This window comes from Callospermophilus lateralis, chromosome 19 (genome assembly GCF_048772815.1).
Source record: "Callospermophilus lateralis isolate mCalLat2 chromosome 19, mCalLat2.hap1, whole genome shotgun sequence".
NCBI classification, from domain to species: Eukaryota; Metazoa; Chordata; class Mammalia; order Rodentia; family Sciuridae; genus Callospermophilus; species Callospermophilus lateralis.
In genome coordinates, this window is record NC_135323.1 from 33,239,682 (window position 1) to 33,249,306 (window position 9,625).

General features: G+C 38.8%; 1 protein-coding gene across 1 annotated transcript in view; it reads right to left on the reverse strand.

The window, feature by feature from the left end:
• The window catches only part of Eif2ak1 (eukaryotic translation initiation factor 2 alpha kinase 1), a 38,807-nt gene extending 29,465 nt beyond the window's left edge, over nucleotides 1-9,342 (reverse strand). Inside the window, exons 1-2 of the mRNA XM_076839754.1 lie at nucleotides 9,129-9,342; nucleotides 1,353-1,511 (exon numbers count right to left, since the gene is read on the reverse strand). Of these exons, the coding sequence (XP_076695869.1) occupies nucleotides 1,353-1,511; nucleotides 9,129-9,246 (277 nt within the window). The 5' untranslated portion in view covers nucleotides 9,247-9,342. The remainder of the gene's footprint in view (nucleotides 1-1,352; nucleotides 1,512-9,128) is intronic.
• Between the last annotated feature and the right edge of the window lie 283 nt (nucleotides 9,343-9,625).

The following is a 9,625-nucleotide window of genomic DNA, read 5'->3' on the forward strand; positions in this document are numbered from 1 at the left end:
TCTCAGCACCACATATAAATAAATAAAAGATCCATTGACAACTAAAAAAATATTAAAAAAAAAAAAAAGGAACAGTAAGATTTACAAATCTGCTTTAACTATAAGCAATGTTACTGCAGCAACATTATTATAACTTAACTTTCTATACCATGAATCTAATGCAATAAACCAGGGTTCTGGAACCTAAGAATCACCTCTTATGCCCCCTACATATGCCACTGCTTAGGATGTACAGTATAAGATTTGCTTTTATTGAGAAAATAATGAATGTACACTATACAAATATTTTTACTACTTTTTATGTCCCATCAAGCTTACAAAAATGAGAACATCTTTAACTAAAATATATTAAGTTCTAAGACCACATAAATGTGTAAGTTTGAGAATTTCTAACACCAAACAAGACCTGGGAAGACCTTTTTAGTAGAAAAGAACCTCAGAATCTGTGACTGGAGATATTAAAGCAGCTACAATGGTCTCAAGTTAATAAACAACCATCTGGGTGTGGTGGCCCATGCGTATAACACAAGCCTATAATTTCAGCTGCCCTAGAGGCTGAGGCAGGAACAGTGAAAGTTTGAGACCAGTCTAGGCATTTTAACAAGACCCTATCTCAAAATGAAAATTAAAAACGGCTGGGGATGTAACTTACTGGTAGACCACCTCTGTGTTCAATCCCCAGTACTGCAAAATGGAAAAAAAGTGCTGAACCAGAAACATCAACTATAATTCTATTCACTTTTTGGCTCAAGTTTCTCATACAAGTACCCTATGGTAGGAATAAAAAACATTTTCAACAACACAATATGCAGCTATTCTAGTTCTCTGGTCTGGTCAAGAACTGGTTCAGAATGCATACATGTGATTTTCTTTTAGCTGCATGTCAACCAAATCAAAACAGATCTTCAAAAATCATATGAATATCACATTATACTACAGATACGAAAGAATGCTCTTTTAGCTGAGAGCAGTGGCACACTCTTATTTCCAGCACCTCGGAAGGCTGAGGCAGGAGGATCGAAAGTTTGAGGCCAGCCTCAGCCACTTAGTGAGACCCCATCTAAAAATTTAAAAAATCAAAAGGGCTGAGGAGGTAACTCAGTTTTAAAGCACCCCCTGGGTTCAAGCCCCAGTACCCAAAAACAAAAACCAAAAAAAGTCTTTTATTTATGCAATTACATGCAATTTCGGGGCCCCAGGAGTTACCCAAAGAAAATATGAATTTAAGGGATGTAAATTATTCACACTTAATATTGACCCAATTTTATATACCAGCTGTTTCTTGGACCCACATTAAACAATATAGTGTTTTCATAAGCTTTACTTAGCAAGATCAAGTTATTTTTACTTACATTTAAACACCTGTTTTGATCGTCGTACATTTGGTTCATGCACATGACTCAAGTGTTCCAGCAAAGAAACAAGCAGTAGCTGGTTTGCAACTGCAAAAGGGAAAGTTGGCTGTTGTAGGGGTTCTTTTAACACCTGGAGTTCTGCTGGCACATCAGATTCTAAAAATTTTAAAGGAAAAAATTATTGGTAAACATGTCTCAAAATGAAAAAAAAAAAAAAACAGCATACTCCAATTAATGAAATACAAATTATTTAACTGAAGAGAAATAAAAAACTTTTAAAAGAGTAGTCATGCTAAGTTGGGTTAAGAAAAGCAGGCTTTGTGGAAGTGAGTTTCAAGTTGAATTTTATAAGAAGGAGGACCAGTAGCAAGATGTCATGAGGCAGAAGGGAAACAGTTTTGGTAGCAATGATATGTACAATGGAAGGAAAAAAACAAAATGATTTTAAAGCAAATAAGCAAGCAAGTGTGGAATAGGATGGCCTCCATCCTCTGGGGAGCAGGCATAAAGAAAGAAGGCTGAAAAGGAGAGAGGGAAAGAAGGATGGCAACTACTGTGAACACATGATTGCATATGTACAGGTGTTGTACGTGCATGATCTCTTCTTTTTTGGTACTGGAAATTGAACCCAGGGGCACTTAACCACTGAGCCACATCCCCAGTCCTTTTTTATATTTTATGCAGAGACAGGGTCCCACTGATTCGCTTAGGTCCTTGCTAAATTGCTGAGGCTGGCTTTGAACTCGCAAACTTCCTGCCTTAGCCTTCCAAGTTGTGTGCCACTGCACCCAGCTTCTTCTAATTCTTAAAAAAACAATATAAAGTGTTACCATCACCATTTTTTACAGATGAGGACACTGATCTAAGAGATTAAGGACTAGCAAATCAGGCAGGTTAGCCTGACTCCCAAGTTCACCCTCTCACCACTATGCAAGATCAAACAGACAGATGAGCTGGCACTTCAGTTGAAGGTCATACGTTCTCACTAATGGTTTATTTAATAAATTGTTGAACAGGTAAAAAAACATAATAAAGGAAAAATACTTGAAGACACCATGATGGTGGTCTGGAAGGAGGCAGGAAGTAAACAAGGGAAGATGTGGATAAACTGAGTAAAGGAGGTAAGTTATAGAACTATTGAGAGCAGGATTTAAAACACTAGGAATGGGGAGAAAGAGGTATTAATGAGTGTGAAAACTTGTAAGAGGAGCTGTCAGAGGAAAGATGAGACACATCAATTCTCAACAGTTGTGGACGCATTCAATTGGAAATATCCTGCAGGCAGATGACTATGTATCTTCTATACCTTCAAAAACTGGCACACACCTGTAATCCCAGTGACTTTGGGGGCTGAAGCAGTAGTATTGGGAGTTCAAAGCTAGCCCCAGCAACTTAGCAAGGCCCTAAGCGAATCAGAGAGACCCTGTCTCTACATAAAATATAAAACAGGGCTGGGGATGTGGCTCAGAGGTTAAGCGCCCCGGGTTCAATCCCTGGAACCAAAAAAAAAATTAAATAAATAAATAAAATTGGCCCATTTCAAATATTCTGTTCCACTCTCCTCTATCAACCATTAAATGTCCTGGAAGAGCAGACATTTTCAAATCCAGTCTTTATTTATCAATTTCTTCTCTGATCTGTAGGTAGGGGGGGGACACACCCACATGACCTTCTTGTAGCAGATGTGCTATTCATTTTAAATAAATACTTAGTTGTTTGAGTATGGGAAAGAAAAAAAATGAAAAATGTGACCACGCAAAAACTTCCTTATGTGAAGACATCTTAAAAAAAAAAAGCAAGAAACACTGTTGTATATCTTTATTTATTTATTTTCAGTGTCAGGGATAAAACCCAAGTCTTCATGAATGCCAAGCAGGCACACTACCACTGAGCCACATCCCCAACCCATATAAAGACATCTTAAAATACAAATCACAAATTCAGACACAGTACTTATGTCTGTATTATGCATGACAAGAAAAGGAAATAAAACTTACATAGACGTCTCACAAGCTAATAAAAAGCACAATTAAAATTCTAACAGGTTTAATGTAACTGGTAATTAATGACATACATATTAATATCTAAGGCACTAGAGTCTGTTCATCACATTGGTAACTATTTAAAGCCTGAAATACTTGGTATTGCCAAGGGCACAGAAAAAGCAGGCATGGCTGGGTGTGGTGGCAAATGCCTGTAATCCCAGCCACTGTGGGGCCTGAGGCAAAAAAAATCACAAGTTTGAGGCCAAGCCTGGGCAACTTACCAAGACACTGTTTCAAAATAAATAAATAAAATAAAAAGGGATAGGGAGGAGTTAGCTCAGTGGTAGAGTGCCTGCATAGCATGAGCAAGGCCCTACATTCAATCTCCAGGGCAAAAAAAGAGGAGGAAAGAAATGCAGGTATGTTCAAACACAAGAGATACGAAAGTGTTTACAACATTTGACAATACAACTGTAGAACTTGAAAAGTGCAAACCTTTGATCTATCAAAGCACAACAAATATGCATACAAGACATTCAGTAAGATACTGTTTAGAATACTAAAAATTTTTTTAAATTAAATATATACAAAACAACACTACTATGCAGCAGTTAGAAATGGTAGTGTATAGAAAGATAATCATAAGGTTTACTATCAAGTCAAAGAAGCAAGCTATAAAACAATTAATACTAAGAAAAAAACAATTAATACTAATGAAGGTAACATGAGACCGTTTTATATGTGGGAGTATATGCCAACATAACCTTCCCTATCATCACTGTATCAAAAATCTTAAACATACAAAAAAGTAAAAAGAAAAAAGGGGAAAAAACTAACCACGTTACTTCTTTGATCCAACAATCCTACTTCTATGGATTTATTCATGCATTTATTCTGAAGAAATAATCAGACAGTACAAATACATGACAACAAATCCCACCACTATGTATGACTATAACACATCAATAAAAAATAAATTTTAAGGGCTGGGGATATAGCTCTGTTGGTACACTGCTTGCATCACATGCACAAGGTCCTGGGTTCAACCCTCAGCACCACAAAATAATAATAATATTAATAATAATAATATTTTTTAAAAGAATAATAATGAAAAAGATTTATGTACGTATACAGGTACATAGAGTATGTATGTATATAAGCGTCCAACAGTATTATTTCTATCATTTTTTATACATTATTTCTAACGATAAAAAAGACAAATCTTTTTCAACAATAGAGCACAAAACTAAATTAACAATAGTATGAATGTTACACAGTCTTATTTGTAAAAGAGCAAAAATAAATGATACTACAAATGGTATACCATCTAGTTTTGTTTCATTAACAGTATTGGTGATTGAACCCAGGGTCTCACACAGGGTCTCTACCACTGAGCTACACCTCCAACCCTTTTTATCTTTTATTTTAAGACAAGGTCTTACCATATTAGTAGGGTTGACCTCAAAGATGCAATCCTCCTGCCTCAGTCTCGCAAGTGGTAGAGACTACAAGGCACACACCACCATGCCTCCTTAATCAAAAATCTAAAATGCATTTACTTTATAGTTAAATAAATACACAAAAATTTTGAAAGCTGGAAAGAACAAAACAGACTAAATTTCTGTCCCCTTGTTTTTAATGATATAGCTACAGATTTTGTAAAAGAAATTAAATTATATTATAATGCTGTTTTATAGTCTGACTGTTCCAAATATATAATATAGTATGGAGGACAGTGACTGGCATACAGCTCTCAATAAATACCTGCAAATAAATATATCAAATTGCTTCTCTTTCTTCCTTTTATTTATTTATTTAGTTAGTTATTTGTTTGTTTTCTTTATTTCTCTTTCTTTTTGCAGAGCTAGAGATCAAAATCTGGGCTTCTCCCATGCCAAGCAAAAGTTCTACCACTAAGCTATACTCCCAACCCAAAACATCAAATTGTTCACAGTGAGTATTCCTCTGGGATGTGAGTACAGGCAATTACCCTCCCCAACCCCTTTTTTTCCTTTATACTTTTAAATCTTTTTTTTTTATAATTTTATTTATTTTTGAGAGAGAGAGAGAGAATTTTAACATTTATTTTTTAGTTTTCGGCAGACACAACATCTTTGTTTGTATGTGGTGCTGAGGATCGAACCCGGGCCGTATGCATGCCAGGCGAGCGCGCTACCGCTTGAGCCACATCCCCAACCCTATACTTTTAAATCTTTGTGAATGTATTTCAACAAAATTAGATGGAAATCATCAATCCATTCCTGTTACCTTTCTTGGACAAACATTTTAAAATGTGAAATCATTAATAAAAACTGTCTTTAGCTATACCAAAATGTAAACCATAGCCTCTGGATGATGAGATTATGGTTTTTAAACCTTCATGCCTTTCTATATTCTAAACATTCTGTTAATGTAAAAACTTCTCCCTGACCCCCATACTGGGGATTGAACCCAGGGGCACTTTACCCCTGAGCTACATTCCCAGGCCTTTTTAATTTTTTATTTTGAGACAGGATCTCACAGAGTTGCCAAAACTGGCTTCAAACTTTTGATCCTCCTGCCTCTGCCTCCTGAGTACCTGAAATTACAGTGCTGTGCCACCATGCCTGGTAAAAGTTTTAAAAATATGTATGCTTAAGGGGATTGAACTCAGGGGCACTTCAACACTGAGCCACATCTCCAGCCCTATTTTGTATTTTATCTAGAGACAGGGTCTCACGGAGTTGCTTAGCACTCACTTTTGCTGAGTCTAGCTTAGGACTGGTGATCCTCCTGCCTCAGCCTCCGTCCAGAGCCACTGGGATTACAGGATAGCGCCACCACGCCAGGCTGGTACACTTAACCATTAAAGTGGTAAGATTGTGGATAGGAGGATTGTCTCCTTCTTTATACTCTTAGTTTTTCCCATTTTAACAATGAGAAAATTCTATCTTATTTACTTATCTACCTTTTTAACATCTGGGGATCAAATCCAGAACTATGAGTATGCCAGGCAAGCAAAGCAGTCTGATAATGAACTATATCCCCAGCCCAGAAATTCTACTTTTTAATATAAAGAAATAAAAGAGAAAAGTTGGTCATTTTTCAAATGAGCTTTTAATAATTCAAGAAAATGGACAACATTTAAAAGACCAGAGGAGGGGCTGGGGATGTGGCTCAAGTGGTAGCGCGCTCGCCTGGCATGCATGCGGCCCGGGTTCGATTCTCAGCACCACGTACAAACAAAGATGTTGTGTCCGCCGATAACTAAAAAATAAATATTAAAAAAATTCTCTCTCTCTCCTCTCTCACTCTCTCTTTAAAAAAAAATATTAAAAAAAAAAAAAAAAAGACCCGAGGAAAGATATTTAAATGAGTAAAATGGAAAAGAAAGAAAGGCTGAAGCTGAAACCAGTACTGGTCATGAGTAGAAGAGAAAAAGGAAAGTAGCAAAGAGGTAAAGTTCTCATAAAATGGTAAGAAATAAGACACAGATACTAGGGCTGGGGTTGTGGCTCAGATGTGGAGTGCTCACCTCATACATGGGAGACCCTGGGTTCGATCCTCAGCACCACATACAAAAATAAACAAGTGAAATAAAGGTGTTGTGTCCAACTACAACAAAAAAAATAAAATTAATAAAATTTAAAAAATAAAAAGATTGACACTAGATGAATTCGAGATCTAGACTTCTGCCAAGCAGGATGGGAGTATACAAACAGGAAAGGGATCATCTAATTTAATCTCCCCAGGAGAAGAGGAAGACAAGCCCAGAAGATAAACCTGTAATAACTTTTTCTTTTTTCAGTTGTAGATGGACACAATATCTTTATTTTATTTATTTATTTTTATGCAGTGCTGAGAATTGAACACAGTGCCTCACACATGCTAGGCAAGCACTCCACCATTGAGCTACAATCCCAGCCTCCCTGAAATAACATTTTTTAAAAACTGTCAGATGAAGAGAATGAATGAAACCATGGGCTTACTGCTGGCCCTCTTTATTGAACCCAGGGCCTCCTGTATGCCAGGCAAGTGCTCTACCACTAAGATATATCCCCAACTCTTTTCATTTTATTTTTGAGACAAGGTCTTGCTAAGTTACCCAAGCTGGCCTCAAACTTGTGATCCTTCTGCCTGAGCATCTTGAGTAACTGGGATTACAGATGTGTGACACTGTGCCTTGCTCCTGGTATTCCTTATGCTCACAAAAAGAAAACCTACAGTGATTTTATCAAAGGCAGATGTTGGTTTTAAAAGAGTTAACTGCTAAAGTTATACCTAGATTTTGAATTTTCTGACTCAATCATTAACTGGAAGTGACCTCTTCAAATCCTACTAGAGCATTTGGGAAGTCATTCTGTTTTACATCTACTGAAAATGAAATTACATTCTTCACAGGCCTCACTTTTCATATGAAAAACAAACTGCATCTAGACAGTCTAGGCCTCTTGAGACAAGATCTTGCTAAGCTACCCAAGCTGGCCTCAAACTTATGATCCTTCTGCCAGAGCATCTTGAGTAATTGGGATTACAGATGTGTGCCACTGTGCCTAGCTCCTGGTACTCCTTATGCTCACAAAAAGAAAACCTACAAAAACTTTATCAAAGGCAGATGTTGGTTTTAAAGAGCACAAGAGAGAAGAAAAATTTAAGTTTATCTAAGATCACTCCCTTCAAAAGTAATCTTTGGTGTGCAGAAACGCTTATCACAGAAAGAAACTTGCATGTTTACAGCTGGGGCTTACCCTATGACATAACATGTTCCACAGTATTGAGATGCTGTTAATATACCACCTAATGTGAGGGGGGAAAAAAATCTATGTATCTATTAAAAAACTGTTATCTTACAAATTTCCTCTGTAAAACTCTACCTAAACTACCACCAGGGTCTGCCTTTTTTTTTTTCATTGTGCTAAAGCATTACAGGCAGTATTAGGAATGAAAATGCAAGGACTTTTCCAAAACCTTTTCAACTCAATTTGCACTTTTAAATCCACTGCAACAAAGTAATATTTATTCCATGCTTCAACTGAATGTGTATTCTCTGTAGTCATTTTATTAGGAAATCTGTATAGTTAAAACTCTTGGAGTCCTTGTCCGTTTTGGTGTTGGGGATTGAACTCAGGGTCTCATTTATGCTTAAACATCAGCTGTATCACTGAAGCTTTCAGCCCCTGCCCCAATGTATTCATTCTTGATACCACATTTAATTTTTAAAATTGTCCAAAAAAAACTGGCAGCAACTAACAACCCTGCCAGTGCAACTAACAACCCTGCATTTTCAGTAAAATAGTAGAGTCCTTGTTTTAGGACCTCTCACTTTATGCTAGTTGACTTAAGTAACGGCCATCTAATAACCAAAAGCCTCAAGAAAACGGGCATTTCCACTGCCTCACTGTGAGAAATCATCATTCTATTACTGATGCAAAACTACAAGCTACAAATTGCGTCTCCTAGCCCAAACTGTTCTGCATATAGAGTCTGCAGAACAAAGATCATTCTCAACGACTGACCAAACCACACAGCGTAAGAGCTGGAAAGTGGCCACCTGAAAGTCCTGAGCCATCCAACGGCCTCAGTCCGCAAAAAGGAAACCATGGAGCAGAAATGTAAACAAACAAGCAGATCGGAGAAGCTTTTTCAATAAATATTTACCTTACCCTGACTGCCCGCACGCCACCCCGGGTGCAGCCCGAAGGCAGCTGAACTAACCCAGGTACTGAAACGACCACTGCCGACGCGAACTGCACTGAACCGCGGATGGTCAGGGGACAGCCAGACGGCGCGCGGCAGCGGGTTCACTCACCATCATACTTGGGATCCGAGCCCTCGGCCGGAAAGTCTATAGCGGGCGGCGAGGCTATAGCTCCCGCCCGGGCGCCCTCGTCTTTGTCCTCCCGGGCCTCAGAGCCGCCCCCCAGCATCTCCAGCGGCGCGCGGGCCTCAGCCCCGCCCGCAAGCTTGCCCAAAACCACTTATACGATCCACCAGCAGCGATCAACGCCGACCCGGAAGTAGCGCCTCACTGGGCGGAAGTCCCGCCCCTGCCTCCCTGGCGCCGCCAGGGGGGCGGACTCAGTGCAGACTCCGCCCCCCCCCCCCCCCCCCACGTCCTGGCGAGTGCGCCCAATAGGTTAGTCTAGGGCCTCGCTGGTTCTGGGTGCGTGGTTGCACTGGGTGTGTGGGTGTGCTGCTGCCAGTCTTCCCTCCCGGAAGACTTGAGTCTGTGCAGACGAGTTTTAACACGTCTCACCCCAAAAGTCAGGCGTCAGTGTAAAAATTATTTGTCTGAGAGACTAATTA